The 512-nt window shown below is 37.9% G+C and overlaps 1 protein-coding gene across 1 annotated transcript; it reads left to right on the forward strand.

Moving 5' to 3' along the window:
* Positions 1 to 100: 100 nt before the first annotated feature.
* On the forward strand, positions 101 to 280 carry SARC_18298 (hypothetical protein; the record flags this gene model as incomplete). Its single annotated transcript, XM_014287622.1, has 1 exon — positions 101 to 280. A coding segment is annotated over one exon (180 nt), but the record flags the coding sequence as incomplete, so codon positions are not given.
* Between the last annotated feature and the right edge of the window lie 232 nt (positions 281 to 512).

The following is a 512-nucleotide window of genomic DNA, read 5'->3' on the forward strand; positions in this document are numbered from 1 at the left end:
CATTGGTCACAAAAAGAAATATAGAGTCATTTGATAATTATTATTAGGCCATTTGATACTTCTTATTCCGCAACTCAATCATGTTTTCCGTTTGTTTCAGGCCGCAGGGAGTAATGTGAGTGCACCGAACCAACCAGCGCCACGCCGATATAATTACCATGACAGCTTTGCCTTCGGACATACCAACAACTCTTTGATGGGCAACGATGGTAGAGTCACGTCCAACACTTTAAATGAGATTCAACTTGCGTCCACTGACGAGTCTCATATTACCTTATAAAACGAAAAATAGCACAACTACATCTAAATAAAAATGAAAGAAATGATATATAAAATATTTGAATTGACTGTGATAATGAGCCGATTTTTCCTGTCCCGCGACGACTGTCTATCTTGAATATATTTGGGGCCCAGCGGATAGGCTGCTCTGAAACAAAACTCGTCTTAGTTAATATGCGAATGTTGGTGCTTTAATTAACATTAAAACTGGTGTTAAAAGAAGAGGTTTTATT

The sequence above is a fragment of the Sphaeroforma arctica genome (assembly GCF_001186125.1).
Source record: "Sphaeroforma arctica JP610 unplaced genomic scaffold supercont1.15428, whole genome shotgun sequence".
NCBI lineage: Eukaryota > Ichthyosporea > Ichthyophonida > Sphaeroforma > Sphaeroforma arctica.